Source organism: Myxine glutinosa, chromosome 6 (assembly GCF_964187855.1).
Source record: "Myxine glutinosa chromosome 6, kmMyxGlut1.1, whole genome shotgun sequence".
Taxonomy (NCBI): Eukaryota; Metazoa; Chordata; class Myxini; order Myxiniformes; family Myxinidae; genus Myxine; species Myxine glutinosa.
In genome coordinates, this window is record NC_136266.1 from 119,185,688 (window position 1) to 119,212,107 (window position 26,420).

General features: G+C 40.8%; 1 protein-coding gene across 1 annotated transcript in view; it reads left to right on the forward strand.

Annotated features, from left to right (window-relative positions):
- Window positions 1-26,420, forward strand: part of NPAS3 (neuronal PAS domain protein 3) — a 287,095-nt gene that overhangs the window by 199,681 nt on the left and 60,994 nt on the right. The window contains exons 4-5 of the mRNA XM_068120941.2: window positions 2,463-2,631; window positions 23,325-23,443. Coding sequence (XP_067977042.2) covers window positions 2,463-2,631; window positions 23,325-23,443 — 288 coding nt within the window. The remainder of the gene's footprint in view (window positions 1-2,462; window positions 2,632-23,324; window positions 23,444-26,420) is intronic.

Consider the following 26,420-nt stretch of genomic DNA (forward strand, 5'->3'; position numbering starts at 1 on the left):
GTGCACCATCCTGTAGGACTTTTCATAGTGAGCCTTTTTTAATGATCCCTCATCCTTGTTTGTCGAGAGGAGAATCTAAAGCATTCAATAAGTGTTGCAGTGGCCTAGTTAATGCTCCACTCTGACTGTTTGCTATTTGAACAGCCGCATAATGATTTGCCGAGCGCACCAGAAGTTACATTTCATGTTGGAATCAAGATTCTGGTGGACTGCGTCCATTTAATAGAATGGCCAATATGATACATATTCACGAGGTGAGGTTGGATGTAGTGGGAAGGTAGGAGGGGCGGTTGGAGACCCTCATTTAGGAGACTTGAAGAAAAGTCTTCATTTCAACTGTATGAACGTTTTCTTCTCTCCCGGGGGATTGGAGGGATGAAAAAGAATTACAATGAAAGCTAGGACATCACTCGGTAGAGCGCATACCCCCGCCAGGCCGAACAGCTTGTTTTGTATCCCACTGATAGGCCGGATCTGGATTCGGACCTGAACCAAAATCTAATCGGCTTGTTCTTGTCACCGAACCAACTCATCCAAACTTTAGTCATAACTCGTCCACAACTTTTTAAAATGTCGTACTATATATCTATTTTCGACTGATCTCTCAATGGTGAAGAATCACTTACAAAATTAAATAATTATCATATCCGAATCCACATTCAGATCTTCACCAAAATCGAATCAATTCGGTCTTGTCACACACCCAACCTGTCCACCAAGTTTCGTCCAAATCTGTCAATAATTTTTTGAGATATCGTGCTGTGTATCGATTGTAGTCCTATCACTCAATGGTGAAGAATCATCTTTAAAAATTATACTAGCCGGATCCGGATCTTCACAAAAATGGAATCATTTCATCCTTGTCACATTCACTACATCTCTGCCAAATTTGGTCCGAATCCGTCCACAACTTTTTGAGATATCTTGTTCACAAACAGACAGACAGACAGACAAACAGACAGGGGTGAAAACATAACCTCCATCAAACCTTTGGTGGCGGCGGTAATAAATACAGTGTTATCAGACGGTAACATCGAATACCATGGGATTTGAGGCAGAACATTCATTTTTCTTAAGATTCCAGACTCTAAAAAAAATTTTTTGTGGCGGAGAGGAGGATTGGGTGTTTTTAAATTATTGTTAAGCTTCATTCGTGAAGATTATTTATCCACTATGTACTTTTTAACTGTCAAGTTAGTGTGATGTTGTGAATTGCTTGTCATACGTTTCATATGTGGATAGAAACTGTTGAGGTTTCCTCGGCCTGACAAATTGATTGATTCACTACAGCAGAAGTGTGGTATTAAACAATTTATGTCCACAGGAGCCACCTCTCCTGCAATCACAAGTGTTCCACTAACTAGCTTTGGATTTATAGGATCGTGGAAACAAGAAAAGCAATCAAGATTTTCTTTCAATTTGGTTTGGGTGATTTGGGGTGGCTTTGCCTTTTCATAAGTTGCAATTTGTTCCCATCCCAGGTTTCCCTGAGGGCATTAAAAGTCAACCACAATTTGTGGACTGGTATCACTGTAGTCCAGACTTAGGCAAGGTTGGCAGATTACCCCTATCCCTGAGGGTCATTAACGAATCAGCTGGGTTTTTAACTGACGATCTTGTCGAGATGTGCTAATTCTCCTGAGATTAGCTAGGTTTTCAGAAGCTTAGAATCCAAATCCTTAATGCTGCTGCCTAAAGCTGCATTTGAATGCGCAACCTCTGGGATCTCAGGCCGGGATCCTGACCATAAGCCACCACCATATTGCCTTCCGAAGACCATCGTGTTTGATACTGGCACTGGCTCACAATCCGAGGTTTCACACAGAAACCCATTCTTACACAAGTTCTAATATTGAAAGTGAAACAGACAACCCGACATGTGGGTGACACTGACCCAGTGACTCGTCATAACGATATAAGGTACATAATATGAACATTGAACAGGTATCTCCAACCTAGTAGTTAATATGTAGTAACAACGTGTCTATATGACTTATCGGCTTCAATACGCCCAATCCTATCAGATATTGGAGGCTAAGCAGGGTTGGGCTCAGGTCGTACTTGGATGGGGGACCTTCACTGAGTAAAATTTGGGTGTTGTAGCTTCACCTATCGTTTTCCTCTGTCTGCATTTATCTCAGGTGTTTTCTGAAGTGAGATCCTATGGTATCTCTCAAAAGGAGTTGTACGCTAGTATCCTGGATCAATTTCTTACCTCGAGATTAATGGCAAATGTAATTCAATGATGCAGTTTGCTAGGGATGTTGTATATCAATAAGCTAATGATAAGCATGGGACAAATAGGTAGAAGTTAAGTAAATTTATAGATTCGGTTAATGTGGTATGGACATTGAACAATCATGATAAGCCACAAGGCCTCCTCTTGTATGTATGGCAAACTGCTGCAATTGCATAGGTTACGTAATATTCCACAATTTGAGAGGAAACATGTGCGATGCCAGGTGGAAATGGCAGGAAGCAGTTCTTTTGACTACGTCCATCCAGGAGATCATGCCGAACTCGCTGATCAGCTGGGAATGAAGCTTCCTCAAGGTCGGCTTCCAGCTCCTCAACTGTTCTGTGATGAAGGGGGCACTGCTGCTCCTCCCGCAACCGACATGGCCGATTTGGGTGAGTGACAGCGAAATGAAATTGCTTTAAATCGACTCCAATGCCTGTGTTTTGTACATGAAAACTTGTATATTTATATCCTCAGAGCAACAAATATTTATTTTGTTGTCTTCCTAAAGTTTTCTAAAGCAACGTGCATTAAAACGTTCTTTGTTGCCCATCTTATTTACATTATAACATCATTCTGTTCACAAATGTTTTTTTATGGCGTGGCCCATAGGGCAAAGCCGTCGAGAACAGTGTTTGTCCCTCCGTCCATATGTATGTATGTATGTATGTCCCCTCAAACGTATACCAATCAGAGCCGAGGATCTGGTCACATGACAGGGTGATGTGATTACATCTGACATCATTACGGTGGTACGGCAGCTGACTCAGCACACACCGCCATTTTGATTCCAAATTTGTTCAGGCCGAACATATCGTCGAACCTATCATATATCACAATCACCATGCTCTACCTTTACGTTTTTCATTCAGTGTGAAACACAAACAAACCGATTGTTAAAATGACCATCAAATATCGAAAGCATAGACGTTACGTCTCTTCCAACAAAACGGTACGTATAGGCCTTAGGCGTTATGCATCATCTTCAGGCCTCTTCAGACAAATTAAGCCCAGGGTTCTTAATACAGTAGTATCGTTTTCGTAATAATAATAATAATAATATAGTAAATATGACCATAACACATTAATCCCAATGTCGTGAATGCAAAGTTAGTGAATTGAAGCGGTGTATGGTTCATGAATCAATGATAAGCGGTGTATGGTACTAATAGCTGCGGAAGTAAGGAATATCGCCTCGGTTATTTTTAGTAATATCATTTTCATAATAATGATAACATAGCGTTAATATTGTAGTAAGTCTTATCATAACAAAAATCCCTTCGTAGTGACTGCAAAGTTACTGGAGGTTAAAATATATCATCTTCAATATATTAAAGTAGCGGCAGTTTTGAGTCCGTCCGTCACGCAACGTCATTACGTCTATGGTGTCATTACGACGGCTGACTCCACCGACCGACATTTAAATTTACTAGTACACCCGCTCACTACGGGGGTGGCAGGAAGGGTCATTCCTTTTTGGGGTATATAGATTACAGTCTCTCTATGGTCGGGTCTCATGAACATTAGTTGTGTGTTCATTTACCAAGGTTCTTGTGGAGAGATCGCCAAGTGGTTTAAGCATTCGAGCAAGCACGCCATTCAAAACCGTTAAGGCAAGTCTTGGCAAGCGCTATCTCACTGCTTAGTAAATAAGCACACCCCGGTCTTCCTCCCTGTCAGTTTCGTGTTAAACAGCAGGAAAAGTGGGTTTCATTTGTGGTTTTCAAAATATAACCTTAATTGGTGGGTTTCAAAAGGCCGCTACGAAAACGCCACTTTAGCAGCAGGAAGGGTCATGTTATTTACCCAACCCATGTGGGCTATATAGATTAAAGAAGATCTTTGCTCAGTTCTGTAATTAATACCTACCTCATGGATGTCGGGATTCCTCCAAATTTCTTTGTTTTATGTTAAAAGCAGCATTAGCGACTGTTTAAAAAGCTAATCCTATGTGTTTCTGGTTTATAATATTTTATGAGCCCATCTACGCCTATGCCTAAGTTTTACAAGCCTAAGTTAGAGTTTTGGTCTTGTTTATATACAGTCAAGGGTTGTGGAAGAGCTAGAACATGGGACGGATCAGGATGCAACAAAACAAAAGGAACATCAGAAATAGAGAGGGAGAAACACGTGAACAACTGGATGAAATACAGGGAGTCTTGGGCAAATGAGGGATGTGGGGATGAATACGGGGGTAAGGGAGGACACATGGAGTCGAAACAATGGATGCAGAAGCAAACTGTCAGGAAGGAAAAACTGAAGATTTTAAAAGAGGTGGACTTGAGGGTGGGGGAAGGTGAAGTGTGGTTGATGGGATAGAAAATATAATGGCTTGGAGGGAAGAATGAGATTGAAGAGAATGTTGAAGTTGGATCCACATGTGGGAAAAAAGAGGAACTAGAATCCGGGCACTCGGTAGAGCGCATACCTTCGCCGCAGCTACTGTTCTGTACTTGGCATGGGAGTGTATGCGATGTGAAACTTTATGTGAAATGCGATCGATTTTTAAAAATCAGAATTTGAGCAAATCTGTTTCATTCGTCTGTTAATATGCCTCCCCGATTGACAAATCTGCAATTTGAATTTCATTTGAGGTTGAAATGATTGCGGGAGATCGCGTTATAGTGATGACGTCTTGGATGGACATCCTCTTCTTCAGTCGCTCATAACTTTGAGTGAAATACGATCGAGTTAAAAATAGTCAGAATTTGAGCAAATCTGTTTCATTCGTTTGTTAATATGCCTCATCTCTTGACAAATCTGCAATTATAAATTTTTTTGAGGTTGAAATGATCGCGGGAGATTGCGTTATAGTGATGACGTCCTGGATGGACATCTTCTTCTTCAGTCGCTCATAACTTTGAGTGAAATACGATCGAGTTAAAAATAGTCAGAATTTGAGCAAATCTGTTTCATTCGTTTGTTAATATGCCTCATCTATTGTCAAATCTGCAATTATAATTTTTTTTGAGGTTGAAATGATCGCGGGAGATCGCGTTATAGTGATGACGTCCTGGATGGACATCTTCTTCTTCAGTCGCTCATAACTTTGAGTGAAATACGATCGAGTTAAAAATAGTCAGAATTTGAGCAAATCTGTTTCCCAAAATCTAATCAAATGTGTCCCGTATAATAACCAATCATCCCACCAAATTTCATGCAATTCGGTTGAATACTTTTTGAGTTATGCGATTAACATACACACACACAGACATACAAATAAATACACAGCGATCAAAACATAACCTTCCGCTTTTGCGAAGGTAATGAATGAGTGGAGGTGGGCAGTGATCCTAGATTTAGGTAGTTTCGCCAGAAGGGAGTTGATGGTGGACCTCGTGTGCCCTGCAGAAATCTGGGGGCCAGGGGACAAAGCATGGAAAGAGCAGAGGGTGCAAGACCAGAAATGAGGTGGTAGAAGACAGAGAGACCACTGACCGTACCAAGGAAGGACTTTGTACAACGGAGAATGCCCAGCCGGCGACTGGCATTAGAGGCCAACTTTGAAAGGTGGTTTGCCCAAGAAAGATCATGGCTGATAGGGAGACCAAAAATTTGAGTGACTGATCATCCTCAAGAGGATTGTTAAGAAAGTAAATAGGAGGGCTTTGCCAGACGGTCTCGGAGAGATAAATTAGGAGTGTGAGATTTGTTTGGATTGAAAGACATATTCCAATGTTTGTATCAGCTTGTGATTCGATTTAGTATCTAAGGGGATCGGTTTTTCTATGTTGCTTATGTAATGTATTGTTGCTTTTGCATGCAGCTAGCGGCTGCTTGGCTGTATCATTTTCTGGGGGTGCGACTGTGCCGCTGATGCAATGCTGCCTGTTACCAGTAAGCTGGTACTCATTTTGCCAACCTCAGAAGGATGACAGGCTGAGTCAACACAACTGGTGTTAATTTAACGGCACGACAGGGACTCAAACGCAAGACCCTAATATCCTAAGCCAGCCACCTTAACCGTTAAGCCAACACCAGGCCCATGTGATGTATTGATGTTGGCTGACTTCCAAGCAGATGGAAGATGACCTATGGCAAATGATAGGGTGAAAGGAGTAGAAAGGAAATGTACATGATTAGCAGAGAAGGATTTTAGGATACGTGAGCTGATGCCATCTGTTCCAGTTGCAGAATCAGAGTCGAGGATTGCCAGAAACTTCTCTACCTTCTCAGTTGCAAAGGACACAGAGTACAAGAACAGTTGGGTGTGACTTGGTAGGGCAGGTACAGATATGTTGGGGTTGGGGACACAACATTTGGAAGCAAACGCAGAGTTGAGGCATTCAGCCTTCTCAAGAGCGGAGTCGGCTGTGATGCCATTTGAAGTGGGGTCAGAATGTTATTTTTAAAAATTGATGCAGACACTTTCAGGTTTATTTAATGTCAGCATATTCAACTTATGGGTTATTTGATTGGACTCTCACTGAGTAGCAGTGACTGCAGAATGGCTTATTCACATCTGAGCTATCGGGTCCAGTTTTCAATTCACAAAAGAATCGCATCCGAGTCGAGATGCGGTGCCAGCTGGGTCACTGCATTGTGAGCTACACAACCTTGAACAAAGGGAATATTTGAGCCTGTTTGTCTTATATGCTTTTTTATTTTTAAAAAAATCCTTCAACATTATATTCCAACTTCTCTGTTTTGATCGAGCAAAGTGTTCACCGCTTTATATTTCATCAGTGCTGTTTATGCTTCCTGATCTCTAGCTTCTGCACAGGGCCTGCAATTTGTGAAACATTTGGCCAAAAGCAGATGGGAAGTAGGAGTCAGTTTCAACAAAAATCTCCTGTTTTAGATGTATTGTATGTCGCAAATAACTATGTTCAGGTTATCTTACCTTAAAGGCACTTTCGCAACCACGCATGAAACCGAAAGGGCCACCAGAGTTTAAACTAAAAGTGTATGAGAAAACAGACAAGCCTTTGGAGGCCTGTTATTTCCCATGGGCCATGGCTACAAATGGTCAAATGGTGTTATGATTTGGTGCTGAGTGAGGGATGAAGGCCTATGTTGAGAGGTTAATTGCTTGGTGGTGTGAGTTCTCAAGCATGCCTGTACTCACCTCCATTTCTTTTTTTTCAGCATGAAGTCTGTCTCATTTTAAGGCTCAGAGTATGAAGCTAATATTGTAATTAGCACAACAAACCTGTCTGAACAGGTTCCAGGATCACATGTAGCCACTAATAGGGCAAAAATGCCATGCAGTGATCTCGTTTTCTCGCCATTATTACTTGCAGGTAGAGCTCGTTGTTGTTGCGCTTGCAGCCTGGGGCTGCTGGTTGCATCATTTTCTGGAAGCATGCCGATGCCATTGATGCAGTGCCGCTATTACCAGTCACCTGGTACTCATTTTGCCGTCCTCGGAAGGATGACAGGCAGAGTCAACCCACCTCGTGTTATTTCAACAGCACGGCAGGGGCTCAAACTCAAGACCCTAATAACTTAAGCCAGCCACCTTAACTGTCAAGCCACCACCAGGCTTTCAGGTAGAGGTAAAAGGGAGGGTTTACTTCACAACTTTATGAAATATGCGCAATACTCTGTAGGAATAGTTAAAGGTTTGGCAGGGGACTAAATGTTGCTGCACTTCCCAGAGGACAGTCTAACAGAGGCAGCCAACCCAATATAACGAGGGGCCCAGAAAGGAAATGGAAGCAGAACTATGGTGGGAGGTAGGATAGGCGGTAGGAAAAAGCATGATTACTCGCACAATCAAGAGGAAGAAAGCAGGATTGTAAAATGGACAGTAACTCATGTTTTAATCCTTTAAATTTTGCTCCCAAAACTCAGTGCAAGCACACCTTGTTCTTTGTAGAATTTGTGCTTAACATGCACATGGTGGCCTAATCAGAGTTTGGGCTTAAGGAATTTAGTGTTGCAATGTCCCAATGGTATAGCATAGCAGATTATTAGGCCTGGCTGTGTTATGCTAATCTCTTGTAAAGCTTAAAGCTATGAAGGTCAGAGAAGTTGATTACAACACTCAAGGGTAATGTTTTTTTGATTAAACTAGTCTTGTCTTACCAATTTCATCGTCCTAATTTGCATATTAATTAGGCCTTTTCTGTGTCGGACCTTGCCGACAGATATCTTGTTCATAAATTAAGGCATTAGAGTTTTAGAAACATGCACAATAGTGCAACGTACAAAGCACGGAAGGCCATGGCAGTTGAGCGGGCTGTGGGTGGAAATCAAGAGCAAAGCAAATCCTTGTTAGAGCAAAGCAAATCTTCACTAGCTAAAGAATCGCACTTGTTGAAAGCTAATCAGTACTTCCGAGCATTCAACGGCTTTGCGTGCTCTTCCTTTTTATTACCCCCAAATTCGGTGATTCTGTAAGTCATTGGATTCCACTGTCTCTCCTAATCGCTTGATGAAAGTGCTGTTTGCATTCATAAGTACAAATGCATCTTCAGGACAGGGGCCAAGTTGCATTAAATTTCCTTATCCATAAGGAAAGATTCCCATTGAGGTACACTGTGATTCCGAGGGATTTCCTTTAGGTTTCTTCCATAAACAACCCTGAGGAATTCTCAACAGAATGGTAAAAGTGTGAAATTATAAAAGTAAAGTATTCTGGATGTCATGAAAGATTGACGAAGTTACCCAAATCGTCCTCTACCTGAACAATTTCCATGAAGTGTACCATTTTGAAACTCAAAGGTTGGTGTTTAAGGATTTTTATTTTTATTTTTATTTTTTGTATACAAGATCGAGGCTCGTGTAAGAGCTGACATCAATCACAAAAAAAAACCGACACACAAAACATACGATAAAGGGAGCGGGAGACAAGTTGGGGAGAGAGAGGGAAGCACACACGTACAACAGCAGAGAACAGGGACATCGGACGATCTGTGGGAGGGAGAGGGCCTGGGGGGACGAGGCATGGGAAGGGGGGGGGGTGGGGGAATGGATGGGGAAGGAATGAAGGAATGGGGGGGGGGGAGGATGGGAGGTTCTCCTTGCATTTACGGAAGGTTTTAATGAAAAAATTTAAGGAATACTCGCATATGCAACCATCCTCAAATTAAGGATGTCCTTAAGGGGAAACTTAAGGAAATATTTAAGGAAATTCAATGAATCAATCAATTCGGTTTTATTAGAATAAAAGAAAAAAAAGAAAAATTGTACATGACTGTAGTCCAAGGATCAATGAATTCCCTGAGGATCCTTTATGCAACTGGGCCTCGGTCTTTAAATTCCAACACATTTTAGGACAATCTATTAGGATGATGATGGTGGCAATGATGACAAGTAATCAATCCGTTTCAAACGAACAATTGCATTTGACGCCTGTAAGGATACAGTTTAAGGGAAATATTCTTGTTCATGAAAAGGGGAATACAGTAATAGATGACGTAATAATGTGGTAACAATATTTTGTTTTGGTGTTTGAAGCAAAATTGAAGCAAATTTCAGAGGAAAAGTAAATACTGATTATGAAATAAAAAATCGAGTATAAGTATGACTTTAGAGATTGTAATTATTTAAATAATTCCACTGATGGTTGAGTGAGAGAAGGCAAAGACTGAGGTTCGAATCTTGGTGGAATTGTCAATGTCAAGGGTAACATGAAGCCTCGGTACTTGTAGTTTCCTTCATCCAACTTTATGGCACTTCATTCTTTTCATATTCATGATAGAGTAGATCCGTGGTTCTTAACCTGGGTTTGACTGGACCCCAGGGGTTCAGTGAGCCAGTCTCAGGGGTTCGGCGGGGGTCCTCCGAAACGCATTGCAATTTGTTTTTTAGTTTTGTGTCAATTTTGAATCTATGTATAATTACGCTTATTATTAATATTATTATTAGTTTGCTATGTATGTTATGAACGAATGGAAATGTTATTTGTAATTGTATTCCCATCCCAATCATGGTTTCTCTGGTCTGTGTTTAAGATAAGTTGTTTCACACTGACTGTAGTAAGTTGAATCAATGAGCAACTTGCTAATTATTCTGTTGATGGTGCTTACTTGCTTACTTACTTACTGGATTTTGGACTTTGCAGGTGTTCGGAAATTCCAGTGAATAGCCTCGATTAGCTTGCCGTGTGCCGTGCGCCATTGGTCTCGCCTTACTTTGGAGTTACTGATTAATTGAAAAGTAAGTTGGAAATGTTTGTGGATATGCAGAACGTGAATTACGTGCGAAGCCGGGCAGGTTCAGAGTTATATTAAAGTCAAAAGTGGATGGTGATTATAAAATATGATTGAATTACTCAGAAAATTAGGTGGAGGTGATATAACTCCTTTGGTCACAATTCAAAACTAACAATTCACAGTTTTCTATGTAATATTATAATGGGATTTGAGGTGACATAGAGTTGAGTAGATAATAAATCCCGTCATCGTAACTATAAGTTATGTTTTATTCGTTAAAATTTCTCAGTTTTCAGAGGGGTACTGATTATATTTAAGCATGTACCTTTTTTAATTTTTGTCATATAATTATTTGCCCGAACTCAATTAAGATCAGTTTGTTCCTTTTTTATTATTTTTTTGCAGTATGTCGAGCAAAAAAAGGAAGTGGTCGGAGAATTACGTGCGGTACGGGTTCACGTGTTTGACAGAACGGGACGGAAGTCAGCGTCCTCATTGCATGCTTTGCAATGTCAAGTTGAGCAACTCCAGCCTAGCACCAGCAAAACTACGGGAACACTTCAAAAAACTGCACAGCGAGGGGCAGTACAAAGGCGCAACGCTGGATGAATTCAAATTGAAGAGAGTCCGATTCGACACAAGTGCTACCTTGCCCACTCTCGGCTTCGTTCCAATTGACAAACCGATCCTCACCGCGTCGTATGAAGTTGCGTACCTGATCGCAAAGCAGGGCAAACCGCACTCCATTGGCGAGACACTCATCACACCGGCCGCGTTGAAGATGGCCAACATCATGCTGGGAAAAGCTGCTGAAAACAAGTTGTCTCTCGTTCCACTCTCAAATGACACCATCAGATGCAGAATCGACGACATGAGCGACGACATCCTCACCCAGGTAGTTGCAGATTTAGTCGTGAGCCCGACGAAATTCAGCCTTCAACTCGACGAGACCACTGACGTTTCGAATTTGTGCCAGCTCATCTTATTTGTGCATTATGTCAAAGGAGACGAGATCAAGGAAGACTTTCTGTTCTGCAAGCCTCTCACAACAACAATGAAGGCAGCTGACATGAAGAAGCTTGTGAACGACTTCTTCAGAAGCAATGGCCTCTCGTGGAACATGGTGTCTTCAGTTTGCTCGGATGGAGCTCCAGCCATGCTGGGATGCAACTTTGGTTTTGGAGTGCTGGTGAAGGCCGATGCACCACACATCATCGTCACGCACTGCGTCCTGCACAGACATGCGCTGGCATCAAAAACCCTGCCTCCAAAACTGGCCAATGTTCTGAAAATCGTCGTTGAAACTGTGAATTACGTGCGAAGCCGTGCTCTGAATCATCGCATCTTCAAAGAGCTGTGCAATGAAATCGGCTCTGAATTCGAAGTCCTTCTCTACCACTCCAATGTTCGATGGTTATCACGAGGGAAGGTAGTGAGCCGTGTTTTTGCCTTGTGTGTATAATTAGCCCTGTTTTTGCGAGAACACCAGCATTGCCATGCAACACACTTCCAAGAGTCAGAGTTCATCCTCGCCTTGGCGTACTTGGCTGACATCTTCGACGCACTCAATCATCTTAATTGCCAGATGCAGGGCAGTGGAATGAATGTCATCGAATATGAAGAAAAGCTGAGCGCTTTCCGAAATAAGTTACCGTTGTGGAGGCGGCGAAGAGAGAACGACAACTTTGCGAACTTTTCGCTGCTGGACGAGTGCGTGAGCGGGATCGAAGATGAGTCTGAAGTTGGAGGCACTGCTGTACCGGGGGAACTGAAGCAAGCGATTGCCATGCACTTGGATGAACTGGGAAAGTCATTCGACGGCTACTTCCCCGACCAAGAGCAATACCCAGCATGGGTGCGTCAGCCATTTACTTTCGACGTTGCAACGGCAGATGTCAACGACCAATACCTCGACGACATCATCGAACTTCAGCAGAGCCAGACTCAACAACAACTCTTCGGCACAACAACGCTCTCAACGTTTTGGTGCCGCCAAATGGAAGGGTATCCTCACATCGCTAAAATTGCCCTTGAGATCCTCACACTGTTCGTTACAACGTATCTCTGCAAGCATGTGTTTTCAAAACTGGTGGACATTAAAATAAAGAAAAGGAGCAGGCTTGCATGCAAAAATGATTTGAGGGTGGCCCTTGCCAAAACAAAACCACGCATTTCCCAGATCGCCTCCCTAAAAGAAGAACAGAAAACGCATTAAGATGCAATTCTTCTTAATTTTTTGGTCAAATTTGAGGTGTTCCGCGAGTGTTTGGTGGGTTTCGTTAGGGTTCGGCGCCTTTAAAAAGGTTAAGAACCACTGGACTAGATGGAATTCTGAGAAATGTGAATGTTAGGTGCATTTTTGGATAAAATTTGGGAACCTCACTTTTTAACATAATTGGGTATGCTGAATTCGATTAACCCGGTTCCCAAGCCAAACTTTGAGTGTTTGACCTTCTAATTAGCATAAACAAATGGCCGCCAAATTGCCATTTTTGGACAATTTCTTTGAAGAAGCATTTATATATCATGTATATACATGCAGCTCTTTTACTTTAACTTTACAACTTTTACCCCAAAATGCACCTAGAAGCTTATACATGGCCTTTTTTCATAAATCCATCTGGTCTATATTATGGTTGGCGACATTGAAAGAGACATTCAAACTGATATTGAAATTGGACACAATAAAATGGGAAATGGTTTTAATAAGACAATGTTTCATACAACCATTTATTCTGAAATTAAGTATACATAGCCATGAAGCACATACATTCAGTAATGTCACACATGTTGTTTTGCAAAACTGCATCAAATTCATACAAGGGGTCTGATCATCACTCTGTTGCTGACAGGCACACATTGATGTGCACCTCAACTCTGAATAGCGACACTTGCAGCGTCGAGTCTTGCATTGCTTCTGCCATGCACAACAAATCATCTCGAGGCAACTTTCTGGGATTGGACTCAGTGACATCAGAATAGGCTCTGGTCCTGAATCGCCACGTTTCCATCCCATTTACTCAGGTGCAGGAGCGTCAGGTATGGCACAATTAGCATTTCTCCATACCATGGCTTGATGGTGTGCTCGCATCAAATGGAAATGAAGAGCATCACTTGTCGGTGACATTTCTTCTGGTTTACCAGTCTTGGAGAACAACATAATTATGTCGTGCTGAATCAACAGAGAAACCCTCACAAATCTCAAAATTCAAACCTCAAAATTCGGCTTGGGAACCGGGTTAATCGAATTCAACATACCCTAATTATGTTAAAAAGTGAGGTTCCCAACTTATACCCAAAAATTCACCGAGAAGCTTAAACATGGCCTTTTCCCATAAATCCATCTAGTCTATGACGCGTAAACATCTGTCATTTCTTCTTCTCCCACACCATATTAATATTTAATATTTCTTGCTCGTTCCATGCTGTGCTACAGAAATATTCCCGGCGAAGGTACCGACTCCTCCTGTATGGTATTTATTATTACCAAGTACACAAGCGTCAGGCAAGGTCAGGCAAGACAAAATGTTGCAAGCTAACCGTCGTGTTTTTTTAAGCTACTGTTGTTTTTGTACACCGCACCTTTCCTATGCCATCTCCAGGCATTGCAAAACGTCATTGCCGGGCACCGAAGGGGGCTCGGCAATGATGCACGCTGAAAGGGAGTACTCAGTTTTCACTCTGGTTGTTTTTTTTCTTGCTTTCTTGGTTGTCCAGGCGATATCTCATCCATCCTTTGAGCTAGGAAGCTGAAATTTCGGCACAATAGTGAGCAAGTACTTTGGCAAAAACAGTATTTTTTGTTTTTTGATTAATCAATTAATTGATGAGTTATTTAATTATTAGCGATTAAGTACTTAGACATTTCCTTTCTCTTCTGGCCATTATCTCAGGCACCTGTTGAGTTAGGAAGCTCATATTTGGACATGGCAATGACCAAGTGATTTGGCTGCAAAGGCTATTTTTGATTTATTGATTAATCAATTAATCAATTAATCGATTAATTATTTAATTATTCGATTAATGATGAAAAAACATTTTTTTTAAGTTACAGATTCTGATGAAATGGTAGTGGTTTATGTGTTCTATTAGCGAATTGATTAATTATTAAATTTTTTACGATTATTATTTATTTATTTTATTTCTCCTCTGAGCAATATCTCAGGCACCTTTTGAGCTGGGAAGCTGATATTTGGACATGACAATGATCAAGTGATTTGGCTATAAAGGGTATTTTTTATTTATTGATTAATTAATTGATATATTAATTATTTAATTATTCGATGAATGACTTCATTAATTAATTATTTTTAAAGTTACAGATTCGGATGAAATGGTGGTGGTCTATGTATTCCATGAGCCAATTGATTAACTATTTAATTTTTTATGATTATTATTTATTAATTTTCATTAATAATCATTTATTTATTTTATTTCTCATCTGGGTAATATCTCAGGCACCTTTTGAGCTAGGAAGCTAATATTTGGACATGACAGTGACCAGGTGATGTGGCTATAAATGATATTTTTGATTTATTGATTAATCATTTAATCGATTAATTATTTATTGATTAATCAATTAAGTATTTAATTTTTTATTAATGACTTATTTAATTAAATTTCTAAAAGATACATCTTCGGATGAAGCACTAGTCACTAGTGGTTTAGTTATGCTATTAGCCAATTGATTAAGAAAATATTTTATGATAGTCTTATTGATTTTAATTATGCAATTAATCAATCAATTATTGTACACCTCTCCCTCCCAATGCACTCTCTATGTATGTGCTGCACTGCGGTATTGCCGGGCGCCGGAGGCGCCCCGGCAATGCCGCGCTGTAGGATATTTAATTATTTGGCATGGGGGCGGTGTACTTTGAATGTACCTTTACTTGTTTTGTTACTTTTTGCATCGGGGTCCCTCCTTGCTGTCTTCAATACCTGTCTGTACTTTACCTGTTTGTCTTTGTTCTCTGTATAACTGTTTCTCTCTCCTCCATTATTGGTATGTCGGCTTCTCACATTCTGTCATTTATGTCTTCTATGAATCTTTCTTTATGTAAGTAAATATTTTAAGAATCCTACTTCAATTTGTCGTGTTTTCTTTAAATCCTTACGTTCTTGCTTGTTGCTATTGTAATTGTAAAAGTAGTTCACATATTACTCCCTTACTTTGGAGTTTCAAGCATTTCAAACTGCCTTCTGTGCCTCGCGGATTATCAGAGGGGTTTTGTGGTGAAATACCTTGGTTTCTGTTTCATCACATTGATAATAATTAATGATGTTATGCACCAGTAAAACAAAAAATCTGTAAACCGTGTCTGTTTCACTACACTGCGGGACGAAGGCCGGCTGTCAAACCATGTTGGGATGGAGGGGAGGCTAGCGGGGGCCATGCTCTCCAGACTGGCCAATATTGTATGTTGGCAAGAATGAGCAGGCTTGGGAATCGAACCCACACCTCCCAGTACAAAAAAAAAAGAAGTCTTCAACCACTCGACCAAACAGCCAGATCCAAAAGATTGACTGTTCCTTTTGTTCTGTTGCATCCTGATCCGTTCAGTGTTGTAGCTCTTTCATGAGCCTTGACTTCTTATCCAAAAAATTGCAGATTTGATTTGCTAAAACGTATGTTGGAAATATCCTAAAAGCATCATTCATCATATGTTCGCCTGTTCAAGAAAAGGTATAGAATGAGCTGATTCGAAAAAGCCAAATTAACCCGACTGCTCTTATTTATGCCGTTAATCCAACAACGTCATCCATTCCTTTTGTCACAGCATGCATGATCGCACACATACAGTAAAGCCTTGGAGGTAGCGGGGGGGGGGGGGGGGGGGGTCACGTGACTTAATAGCTGAAATTATTGACACGGGTATGATGTATAGGGTTCGTGTCTAGTCTGCGATTTCAGTGCTCGGCCTCGAGCAGGGCCTAAAATCGTATGCCGCCGAATGATTTTCCGTAACAACCAAGAAATGAACAGATGGCAATCAGAGCTTTGTTAATTTTTCACCAAATGAAATGAATGTTCTAGATTTTAATATTTACACCAATAGTGGAATCTACAAGTATGATTGTGCTGCTGCAGACGCTCCAAAAAATGGTGTCTTTGTACAATCTGAATGCACCGGCTGTGTAAAAGATTCAGCCTTTACCCGAAAGAGTCCTGCTGAACTCTCGTAATATGGCCTGAGGATTTGCTGAAATAATGAGGCCATTTGGTGCGCATTTAATCATTGTAGGCCCACACCTTCATGTCTGCCACACAAAGCCCTCCTTTCAATCCCACTCAGTTTTTCATTGCTCTCCCAATGGCTTTGTGGGGTTTACAGAATTCCTTTTTTGACGGCCATGGCAGAATGATAAGCTATATATAACTAGAATTAATGTCAAAATTTACAATAGAAAACTGGCATTATTATTTTTTAAAAATCCAATGTAAGGAAAATAAAAGCTCATTATGGTTCATTATTTGGGCATCCCTATGACATTCATAAATATTCTCAAAGCATTCTCAAAGCTAGTTGATTGTAATTCGAGAAAAAGTCTTGTGCATTGACATAATGGTGGGCGACAAGGTGTCTGATGGTGTTTGTGAGCTCCGCGAGTTATTGGAAGGACCTTCGTCGTCCAGACTACAACATCATTTCGAGCATTGTGCTCAGCTCCACACAAAGCATCCTCCCAGCTTCCTTCATGTCGATGCAGTAGATGGGGAGGCGTGTCATCGAGCACTCATTTTGTTTTGTTCTTGAAGCTCGGCAATCAACGATGGAGGCAGAATCCGTCAAAAAAAAAAGGAAGCAATCAAGCGCTTTCCAAACGCTCGGCTCGGGAGGGTGGTGAGAGCCAGGGTGTGTGGAGTCCTGTCCAGCATGGTTCCAAGTGTTTGGGGATCCCTTTTTGAAGGCATTATAAATTATAATCGGCTTTTAACCATAGACTGGCATTTGTTTTTTGAATGAAACATCAGACTCGCCACCACTTCACGGCGGCGCTACTTTGTCCATCTAACCCCTCGCTGATGGAGTTCGTAAGTTAAAAATGAGATAAAGTACCACCTTTAACTGCCAGGCTGGCACAAATCCAAGTATAAATTTTTGAATCCGAAGTAGGTTTCGCACATCATTTTAATTCATTCACACATCATTTACACGTCCATTTGCTGATGCCCTTTTGGCTTTCCATGCTTAAATTCCAACAATGCCCATATGAGGAGTGTTAACAATTTTCTTGGAATGCGATGCAATCATTGATAAATGTCAACATTTTTTTTCTCAATTTATAAGTACTGTATAATATATACACTACATGACCAAAAGTATGCGGACACTCCTAATTAGTGGATTCTGCTGTTTCAGCCACACCCATTGCTGACAGGTACATATAATCAAGCACACGGCTATGCAATCTCCATAGACAAACATTGGCAGTAGAATGGACCATACTGAAGAGCTCAGTGACTTTCAACGTGGCACCGTCATAGGATGCCACATTTCCAACAAGTCAGTTCGTCAAATTCCTGCCCTGCTAGAGCTGCCCCGGTCAACTGAAAGTGCTTTTATTGTGAAGTGGAAATGTCTAGGAGCAACAACAGCTCAGCCGTAAAGTGGTAGGCCACACACACTCACAGAACAGGATCTCCGAGTGCTGAAGTGCGTAGCGCGTAAAAATCATCTGTCCTCTGTTGCAACACTCACTACCAAGTTCCAAACTGCCTCTGGAAGCAACGTCAGCACAACAACTATTTGCCGGGAGCTTCATTAAATGGGTTTCCATGGCCGAGCAGCCACACACAAGCCTATGATCACCATGCGCAATGCCAGGCGTCGGCTAGAGTGGTGTAAAGCTCGCCACCATTGGACTCTGGAGCAGTGGAAACGCGTTCTCTGGAATGATGAATCACGCTTCACCATCTGGCAGTCTGACGGACTAAGCTGGGTTTGGCGGATGTCAGATGTATACAAGGTCTTTATGAGCACTGACTGATATTAATGTTCATTACCTTATGGATGTCATAGAAAGCTGAAAATTGGAATGCCGACGGACATTGAAGCCAGTACACCAGGAGAAATCACAGAACAGTCGTTAAGCTTCCATAAATGAAAATGTATGTACAAGCCAATAACCACATACTTAAAAACTAGAATGGCATTCAGTAGAGAGCATACCTCCACCTTGTTGGCCATATTACTCAATGATGAAGAATCACTTAAAAAGTTATACCAGCTGGATCTGAATCTTCACCAAAATCAAAGATTCTTCCTTGTCACACTCACAACCTATCCAATACATCTCTGCCAAATTTCTTGCGAATCCGTCCACAACTTTTTGAGATATTTTGTTCACAAACGGACAAACAAACAGACAGACAGAGGTGAAAACATAACCTCCATCCACCTTTGGTGGTGGAGGTAAAAAAAACAATAAAAAAACACCTCAATCGATATCTAGCATTTGAAATTGTAATTTCTATAACTGTAAACTGTGAAATAAAAATCTCAATGAAAATTTACGTAACAACAGTAAATGCATCCTTAAAATAAAATAAGAATGAAAAAAAATAAACCTACATAAGGCAGGTCGGTGATGCTTTCCTATAATCATAAATCTTCTATTTATTATCTACCTCCATACCAAGCACATTAATTATTGCTTACACAATGTGTAAGTATACCCTGCTGGTATATACAGTGTATATATATATATTGTCACATCCCTGGGGTTAAAACCCCGGGTGACGGATGGCTGACCGAGCTGTAACTCCGAGGCGTGTGAGCCGAAAATATAGCGGTGTTATCTCTTTATGGTGCGCGAGAGAAACAGAGGTCCCTGGTCTTATTTGAATGGACGGACGCGGCGAGGGTTTTCCAAAACCATGAACAAATAAATGTGCAAGATCCAATAACTTGAAAATGCAACAAATAAAGGTTTAATGAAAATAATGCAAGCAATAAAAAACGAAAGGTGAGATAGGATCTATAATTCCTAGATGAGGATCCTCCAGACGGACTCGTATACAGACGAGGGAATGATAAAATAAAATAAAATCCCCCCTTTTTGCCGGCACTCAGCTCTGGTCACGACGAGGGTTTGGTACCGTCACAGGTCCCACGTCCCTGCGTGGGAAAACACGCATTGGCGCAAAGTCAGGTCCACCGCCAGCCACCAGCGTGAGGCAACCAGGCAAGAGCTCCTCCCTTGGTCCTTCTTGTTTGGCTGCACCGAGCTCCGACGGTCCCAAACTTCCAGGAGCGCACACAAACCAGCCGCAGCCGAGAGCCAGAGGTACAAGGACCAACCCACATGAATGCCGGAACAGAGAGAGCGAAGGAAATGTGACCGCCTGCCGCCTAGCCCAGGACAGAGAGAGACAAAAATGCGTCTGCCTGCTACGAACACCGGAACCAAGAGAGCGAAGGAAATGCGACCGCCTGCCGCGTAGCCCATGACAGAGAGAGACAAAATGGCGGCCACTTCGCTTTTTCTTCCTCCATTTCTCGAATGTTCCACGATGACGTCACACTCTAACTAATCCCCATGCCCCACTACTTCTGTCCATGGCCATGACCAATCATTCCTTTCGGGCGGGGCCTCACGCCCTTTCTTGACGCCCATCGAGAACATTCTGGGGCGGGGTTCCCTTGCCGATCGGCAAATGTGATGGGTTTCTCTCAGGCTGGTCGTTGTTGTAATGTGCCTGAATTCGTTTCCTGACAGCCCTCGTCTTATCGCAAGCCGATTTGTTGTAAAGGTCAGATCACAAGAGGTAGGACAGAAAGGGGGATTATTCTTAATCCCTAAGCTACATAGCAAATGAGCCACCCTCCGTATGGCCACACTTCACACTTAATCCGAACACACGGAGCTGACTTATTTACATCAAGATGTTCTCACATATTCAGCATCTTGAGCATCCTATGTGGGTCGATATGTTTGCATTATAAGTACTAGTGGGGTCACCCGTGGGAATCCCACGGGCATGGAGGTGTATCATTGCGATTGGTGCATCTGTTTTTGCGGTACCGGGACAATAACTTTAGACGAGCCAAACCTGAAAATGCTGGAGACCAAACCTGAAATTGGAAAAACAATGTAGCCTATTTTACTCCAGGGGGTCCCAGGATTACCCACCTAAAATTTCGTTGCGATCGGTTCAGCCGTTTTTGCGGTACCTGGGAACGGACGGACAGACAGACAGACAGATGGACGGACAGACAGACGGACGGACATTTGGTGAATTATAGTAAGATACATATTATTATAATATTATTTTTCTTCCAGTAGCTTCATCCTGGTTAAAGTCCCAAAATCGATGGTTACAACATAACACCTCACCTCTTATATTGTTATTTTTTCCAGTTTACGGAACTGCCTCCAGGAGGTTGCTCCATGCTACTCTTCCATTCAGAGCATGCACCACCATCTCATGTAATCCTCCATCATCCTTATCTTTATTACCCCCCTTACCTCTTTCTAACCCAACCCTCTTACTTGCAGGTAGCTGTGTTTCTGCTCCTCATCTCTTTTCCTGCTCTTCATTCCCTTGCTTATTGTGCTCAACTGTTGTCCCACTGCCCCCGCTGTCCATTCATACGATCTGTCACCTGGCTCTTCCATGAGTGTCCCGATCGGGCAAAGAAACAGCAGTGTTTTGATGCCTCACGTATCTCAAGGATTCTATCTTCATCTGAAGCCATACAATGCTAATGTCGGATAGGCAAGGAAGTCACAATGCAGAAGCACAGTTACTGAGTAGACAATCAGATAAAAAAAAATTCCCTATTTTCATTGCACAGTACGAATAAAAAAAAAAACTGGTTTGAGCATTGTACCATCACATCTGAAAATCCAATCATGTTAATTGAGTATCGCAATCCAAAGGTTTCGAGTTCAAGTTCAGTCTTAAAACCATGCTTTGAGCATTGCTCTCGTTACATCTGAAAATGCAATCATACTAATTGAGTATAGCAGGTCTCGAGTTCAAGTTCAGTTTTTAAACAGCCCCACCAGGGAAGATCTGTTTACTCGAGAACTATCTGCTTGATACATTTTGTGTGACGTACGTTGCTTCGGGGAATGCAAACAGACAAGGAAAATATCAGATTGGATTTTGCTTTCATCTGAGATTTGGCGTTTCCCAATGCATCCTCATTTTTCATCGAGGTGGGGTTTCATTCACTGTCACTTGTCATTCCCGAGCGTGGTAACGACTCGTCAGAATAAAAACGAATTAACACCACAATCACGGATCCATGTCACACGACTGGCTGGGAAAAGTCCCATCAACTGTAGCTTTACCTCATCATACAAAAACTCTGCTTTCTTGCAAATTTTATCTCTTTGGGCAACAATTAATGATAATGTAACTGCCAGGATTTTGAATTACATCTTATTTATTGTCACAAGCTAGTATCTTTGAACAAGAGTCATTGGCGTGATGGATGGAGCGCCTACTCCGAGTCTGGGAGGTTGGTGGTTCGAACCGCGCGGCCGAGTTACACCAAAGACTTTTAAAATGGCACGTGCTGCCTCTGCTTCTTTGCTTCATGCTCAATATTTAAAAAGGATAGAGCACGGACAAACAACCATATGTTGGCAATCATACTGCAGACTTGAGCCTATTGGCCTCCTCCTCCTTCATGCTTCTGGTAAGAGAAGTAGTTAATATATAACTAAATAATTGAGGTTCATATAATTAATCATTATATTATTCATTCAGTAGTTTTTACGCAGTCTCAAAAATGCTATTCTGATTGTACTTTTAAAAGTTCTGCTTTTTCCTAGATCGGCCCTCTTATCTGGACATGTTATATAAGGGATGGCAAGATGGCACAGTTTCAAGCGTGTTCACCTCTGAGCTCCTTGGATATAGAGGATTTGGCATTTTCTCCGCTGTGAAGTCAAATCCGACAAAAACCGCATTCCGGGTGTCGTGCTGTCAGGTGGCACTGCAGCTCAGAGCATCCTCTCCTTGGAATGGGGATCTACATTTGGTTACCTCATCTGCATTTAGAATGGGAACGTTAAAGATCCCACAATATCTCTTGAAAATACAGGGCCATTTTATGCCGAAAGCGATAGTTAAACTTCTTGCTGCTTACCTTGCACAGAATGAGAGAAGTAAGTAAATTGTAATTAAGGATGTGGATGTTAAACTAGATTCAGATGACTGTTTCAATGGAGTTAGGACATAGAACATACCTAAATTGAAAACTACCAAACGAGGCAATGGGGTTCGTAGATGTAGCAAAGGCCCGATGGGCCAAATGTCCACCTCGCATGTCGACGCACTGCTGTTTATCTTTCGTAAGTTGAAATCTTGATTTTATATACATAAAACGGCGAAATAGTTTTTGCCTATTTCCTTCCTCATACATTTTTCCCAATTCCTTCCTTTTTCTTTTCGAGCCAATTGTTTCCATTCTCCCCAGCCTTCCTGCCCTCCATTCCTTTTCTTCTTCTCGCATCTGCAATATATGTTTGTAAAGGTCACTAGAATATGATATTTTATCAGAATGCATTATTACATGAGCTCTTAAACAAATCTGCTGTGGTCCACTTTGATCAAAATGCCTGTTTCCTGCCCTTGGATTTTCTTTGAATTCCCTGACTTCAACATCCTTCATTAAAACTATGCCAGATAACAAATGAAGCCATGTGCATTGAACACAAGCAAAGCAATAAAATTGCAAATTACATTAGAATTTGGAAGATATTCGAGAGAGCCAGCATAGTCATGGATGTCCTGAGTGATTGAAGAGGTTTGACCGAAAACTCTTTTGTGGTCTTAAATGTTTCGGTCTATTCACCAACATATTCCCGGTATAAGTCTAAGAAAGTAATGTTTTTGCAGACAAAGTGCAGCATACCAAGGACCTATTGTGGTGAAGGCTGCAACATCCTCCACTAAATAATGATCTTTTATGTGTATATGAATGCTGTGTTCTCATAAGAACGTTGCCCATTTCTCTCTGCAGCAGAGATGGTGAGCCCCCCAGTGCTGAGTTCTGACCACGTGCTGGATCGCTCCTTCGTCATCCGAATGAAATCAACGCTCACAAAACGTGGTGTGCATGTCAAGTCATCTGGTTACAAGGTGAAACCTCAATAGGAAACCACTGTGAACCGCTACCCAAAAGGGACACTGACTGTGCAGAAACAGATATAACAACAAGAACCATTCTCCATGGCTACGCTATATACAGTACCTGGGTATAGACTGGCATAGCCCACATTATGTCCCAGGTATATTCTGCATTATATACCAACCATAACTCTATCCCTAATAACCATAACGCTAATAATGCAATCTTAATCTTCTCTATAAATATAATCTGGATTGATGGGATATATCGTTAGCCTGGCCCACAATATATCTGGTTATATAAATTGTTTAGGAAGAAGAGTTTTGACTACTACGCCAGTTTACCAGATTCCTTTGCTGGCAAAAAGAATGAAGGAAAGGTAAAAATAGGAGTTGACTGAGAAAGAGGCAATAAACTTGCAAAGACTGAAGGAGAAATCTATATGTAAAAGGAGCCGTCCATGCATGCGAGTTCCATCCATTGGTTGGACTGTTAGCCTGACTCTGCACACAATTTATATACCATGGCCGCAAATTTAGGAACCTTTTCAAACCATTTTGAACTTTAGAAAATTTACCCTTTAGAACCCTCCACCATTTACCCTATATAACTTTCCAGCATTTACCCTTTAGAACATAATAATTTACCTTTTAGAAACCTTTAGAATAACCCTTTGGAACATTATAATTTACCATTTAGAAACCTTTAGAATAACCCTTTGGAACTTTATAATTTACCATTTAGAAACCTTTAGAATAACCCTTTGGAACATTATAATTTACCCTTTAGAAACCTTTAGAATAACCCTTTGGAACATTATAATTTACCCTTTAGAAACCTTTAGAATAACCCTTTGGAACATTATAATTTACCCTTTAGAAACCTTTAGAATACCCCTTTGGAACATTATAATTTACCCTTTAGAAACCTTTAGAATAACCCTTAAGAACAATATAATTTACCCTTTAGAAACCTTTAGAATAACCCTTTAGAACATAATAATTTACCCTTTAGAAACTTTTCGCATAACCATTTGGAACATTATAATTTACCCTTTAGAAACCTTTAGAATCACCTTTTATAACCCTTTAGAATTACCCTTAAGAACATTATAATTGACCCTTTAGAAACCTTTAGAATCACCTTTTATAACCCTTTAGAATTACCCTTAAGAACAATATAATTTACCCTTTAGAAACTTTTAGAATAACCCTTTCGAACATTGTAATTTACCCTTTAGAAACTTTTAGAATCACCTTTTATAACCCTTTAGAATTACCCATAACAACATTATAATTTACCCTTTAGAAACCTTTAGAATAACCCTTTGGAACATTATAATTTACCCTTTAGAAACCTTTAGAATTACCCTTAAGAACATTATAATTTACCCTTTAGAAACCTTTAGAATAACCCTTTGGAACATTATAATTTACCCTTTAGAAACCTTTAGAATTACCCTTAAGAACATTATAATTTACCCTTTAGAAACCTTTAGAATAACCCTTTGGAACATTATTATTTACCCTTTAGAAACCTTTAGAATAACCCTTTGGAACATTATAATTTACCCTTTAGAAACCTTTAGAATAACCCTTTGGAACATTATAATTTACCCTTTAGAAACCTTTAGAATAACCCTTTGGAACATTATAATTTACCCTTTAGAAACCTTTAGAATAACCCTTTGGAACATTATAATTTACCCTTTAGAAACCTTTAGAATAACCCTTTGGAACATTATAATTTACCCTTTAGAGACTTTTAGAATAACCCTTTGGAACATTATAATTTACCATTTAGAGACTTTTAGAATAACCCTTTGGAACATTATAATTTACCCTTTAGAAACCTTTAGAATAACCCTTTGGAACATTATAATTTACCCTTTAGAAACCTTTAGAATAACCCTTTGGAACATTATAATTTACCCTTTAGAAACCTTTAGAATAACCCTTTGGAACATTATAATTTACCCTTTAGAAACTTTTAGAATCACCTTTTATAACCCTTTAGAATTACCCTTAAGAACATTATAATTTACCCCTTAGAAACCGTTACAATAACCTTTTAGAATCCCTTAGAATTACCCTTAGAACGCTTCAGAATTACCCCTTTATAATTTACCCTTTATAATTTACCCTTTATAATTTACCCTTTAGAATTTACCATATAGAATTTACCCGTTAGAATTTACCCTTTATAATTTACCCTTTAGAATTGACCCTTTAGAACACTTTATCATTTTCCCTTCAGCGTTTACCCTTTGGAACGTCTGCTCTCAAGCAGCACTTTTACTGTAGAGGTTACATAGGTCCTTGCTATTATTCCGATTATTTTCTCTTAAAATTGTGAGTTGAACAGGTGACTATGGCGGGTCTCTGTGCAAGATAGTATAGTATGATATTGATCGTATGTACGGTGATAGTATGATAGGGGAGCAGAAAGCGGTTAAATATTCCGCTGTTTCGACTTGGGAATGCCCATTTATTTTATGAGCGGTACGAGGTGAGAGTAAAGATGGAACAACTTTATAAGGGGGACATTGCGGCTTTGGGGGGGGGGGATCTGAGGACTCCCTAGGGTGGGGGTTGAGAACTTTTGGTGGGGTTGGGGCGGGGGTGGAGGGGTGAAGGCTTGGTTATGCGGAGGGTATTGATGCCTTAGGTTTGGGAGGGGAAGGGCGAGGACGTTGGGGTCCCAAAGATGGGAGATAGTTGGGATGGGGGATGCTGAAGCTATTTTGTTGAGTTTTCAGAATTGCATGTGTGAGTTTACTCACTGTAAGTATGTGTGTGTGTGTGTGTGTGTGTGTGTGTGTGTGTGTGTGTGTGTGTGTGTGTGTGTGTGTGTGTGTGTGTGTGTGTGTGTGTGTGTGTGTGTAGGGGGTGATGTGCTCGTATATATTAAAAATAAAGAGGAAAGAAAGAAGGCCATGAATATCTAAGTGCATTTTTCAGCCCTTACATATAATTAGCATAATTCGTG